This window comes from Archocentrus centrarchus, chromosome 4, assembly GCF_007364275.1.
Source record: "Archocentrus centrarchus isolate MPI-CPG fArcCen1 chromosome 4, fArcCen1, whole genome shotgun sequence".
Lineage (NCBI taxonomy): Eukaryota > Metazoa > Chordata > Actinopteri > Cichliformes > Cichlidae > Archocentrus > Archocentrus centrarchus.
In genome coordinates this window covers 11,155,756-11,158,841 of record NC_044349.1, presented here as the reverse complement: position 1 = coordinate 11,158,841, position 3,086 = coordinate 11,155,756, and the positions used below count along the sequence as shown (strand labels likewise).

The window sequence follows — 3,086 nt, the reverse complement described above, 5'->3', positions numbered from 1 at the left end:
TCATATTTTTTGATACAAAGTGTAACAGTGATCAGTGAGAATATCCCATGACATTCTAAATATTGTGTGAAATTATTCTGAGACAGCCAACAACAAGTCGAACTTTATGAAAGTTACATAGTTGCAAAAATCTGTAACATCCAATAACAGCACCAGTAAGGGTTAAACACAGTATCCCTAAATATAGAAAATCCACACAGAGAATGTCTCTCAAAGTCCATTAAAAAATTGACATTAATACATTAATACTTCCCCCATATCTTCCTGTAGTGCATTGCAGTTACATTGAAAATGTATTAAGGCTCAAAGTTACGCACAGTAAGGCATGGCAAGGCTGCTATAGATGACAGGTGGGTTCTGACATATACGCGGTTGCAGCTGATAGCTGCCGTGTGTCTGTGTCACTGAATTGGACCTCTCGACAGTGCTTGTGGTATTACAAACTCACCTGTGATATTTGTTTTGCATACTTGAGTCATTTGTTTGAATATTAATATGTTATGCTCTCTCTCTGGTGATCGTGCCACCATAGAATCTCACTGTAGAATGTTATGGTTTGATTTTGTTCTTACTATAATTCTGGTAGAATTATCGGTCTGTGGGCGTGGTATTTTGAAAGGAGTAAAGAATCACATCAAAGGAGATTCATTCCAATCCATATCAAAGACACAAAGAGAGGATTTCACCGCCTTTGATCTGAAAAGGTTTAGGCTCGTCAGCCAGATTTAGTGATCGCGAATCTCGGACGGCAGAAACAGAGAGCAAGACGGTTAAAAACGTAGAAGCAAACAGCAGAAGGTAAAACTCCCCTACTACTTTATCATTTAATATGTCAGACACACAAAAGGAAACGTGCAGAAACATGCAGATGATTTCACTGGAAGAGGCCTCTGAGAAAAGACCAGCTGAAAACGAAGCTGCAAAGAAGGAGTTGGTGGAGCTCCAGAGACAACACGAGGAGGAGAGAAGAAGAATGGAGGAGGTAAAGAGGGAAACTGTGTTAGTCCTGAAGGTCCTGAAAGAAGAAAAGAGCAAATTACAGAAGGCAAAGTACTCAACTGAAACGGCAGAACTTCAAGAAGAAATTGCAGAGCTGAAATTAAAAAGGGCAAACATAGAATTGATGGAAGGCAAGGAAAAACTGCGAGAGAAGAGAGAAGAAATAGAAAAGGCCAACAAGGACCTGAAGGACATAAGTAAGGAAGTTGAGAAGGTAATGAAGAGACTGGGGGAGGCTCAGAAGGCTCTGGATAAGGAGAAGAAAAAGCTGCAAGAGACAACAAATAAATCTGAAAACACTAAGAAAGAGTTGCGGGAGGTCCAAGCAGCGTTAGAGGAGGAGAAAAGGGCAATAAAAGAAATGAGGATGGAATCTGAAAAATCAACAAAGGAATTGTTGGAGATTCCGACATCCCTGAAAGAGGAAAAAAGAGCTCTGGAAGAGGTAAATATGGAAACTGAAAGCGTAAAAAAGGAAACTGAAAGTTTAAAGATGGAATTGTTGGAGGTCCAGAAGTCCTTGAAAGAGGGAAAAAGAGCTCTGCGAGAAGCAGAGATGGAATCTGAAAGTGTAAGAAAGGAAGCAGACAGTTCAAAGAAGGAATTGTTGGAGCTCCAAAGGGAAATGGAAGAGGAGAAGAAGGCAATGCTGGATGCCAAGAAAGCAACTGAAGTTGCTAAAATGGAATGCGAAAATGTTACAGTGGAAGCCGAGATGGCAACACTGAAACTTGAAAATATAAAGATGGAATTGTTGGAGGTCCAGAAGTCCTTGAAAGAGGAGAAAAGAGCTCTGCAAGAAGCAGAGATGGAATCTGAAAGTGTAAGAAAGGAAGCGGACAGTTCAAAGAAGGAATTGTTGGAGCTCCAAAGGGAAATGGAAGAGGAGAAGAAGGCAATGCTGGAGGCCAAGAACGCAACTGAAGTTGCTAAAATGGATTGCGAAAATGTTACAGTGGAAGCCGAGATGGCAACACTGAAACTTGAAAATATAAAGATGGAATTGTTGGAGGTCCAGAAGTCCTTGAAAGAGGAGAAAAGAGCTCTGCAAGAAGCAGAGATGGAATCTGAAAGTGTAAGAAAGGAAGCGGACAGTTCAAAGAAGGAATTGTTGGAGCTCCAAAGGGAAATGGAAGAGGAGAAGAAGGCAATGCTGGAGGCCAAGAAAGCAACTGAAGTTGCTAAAATGCAACGTGAAAATGTTACAGTGGAAGCCGAGATGGCAACACTGAAACTTGAAAATACAAAGATGGAATTGTTAGAGGTCCAGAGAGTGCTGGAGGAGGCAAAAAGCCAAGAAGCAGAAGGGCCTGATGCTGTGGTGACAGAGGAGTGTGAAGATGTGCACAAACAGGAAGAAACAAAAAAGGTGCTGAAAAAGAAGAAAAGGTCAAAGATGAGCCGTATTTGCAGCTGGTTCAGCTGTATCAAAGGGGCTCCGGAGGAGGATGACTAACTTCACTCCTGGCATTAGTTTCCTCTTTCTCCCTCCCCTCTCTACTTTTTCTTCATCTTCTTCACCCAACAACTTCCAGTCCATTTCCTCTGTCTCCCTCGTCCACGCTTTTCTATCCTCCCTCCACCTCTCTTCATTGCCCATCTCTTCACACTTTCCTCTTTTATCCTCCCTCTTTCCCCAACTCTCTACTCGTTCCTCCTCTTTCACCCTTACTCCACTCCCCGTTCTCTTCATCTCTACATGTTGCTTCAGCTCCTACTCAGTTGGAAGAAGACCCCAAAGACACTCAGCTACATGTTACCTGGCCTGAGAACACCTGAGGCTCCTCTGGGAGAAACTATAAAAGATTGCTGCATTAATTTGACCCGCTTGCAGTAAATATGTATTGCTTGTATTGGAATTTTGCTATTTTATCAATAAACCCCCCCCCCCCCCCCAAAAAAATGTATGTGAATGTGTCAGTGTGATAGAAAATTCAGATCAGCAAACTTAGACTGACAATCAGTCTCTCTTTCAGATTTTCATCATTTATTAAGAGCAAAGGTGCAACTTTAATTTTAAATTGAACTTGATGTAGTTATTCAGTTATTTCACAATTCAAATTTCATCACATAAAGCACACCTGTGC

At 41.5% G+C, this 3,086-nt stretch overlaps 1 protein-coding gene across 1 annotated transcript; it reads left to right on the top strand.

Annotated features, from left to right (window-relative positions):
* Positions 1–677: 677 nt before the first annotated feature.
* On the top strand, positions 678–2,805 carry LOC115779510 (myosin heavy chain, cardiac muscle isoform-like). The gene has a single exon (XM_030728211.1). It carries the CDS (start codon positions 830–832, stop codon positions 2,453–2,455), a length of 1,626 nt encoding a protein of 541 aa, XP_030584071.1. The 5' UTR covers positions 678–829; the 3' UTR covers positions 2,456–2,805.
* The last annotated feature ends 281 nt before the right edge of the window (positions 2,806–3,086 follow it).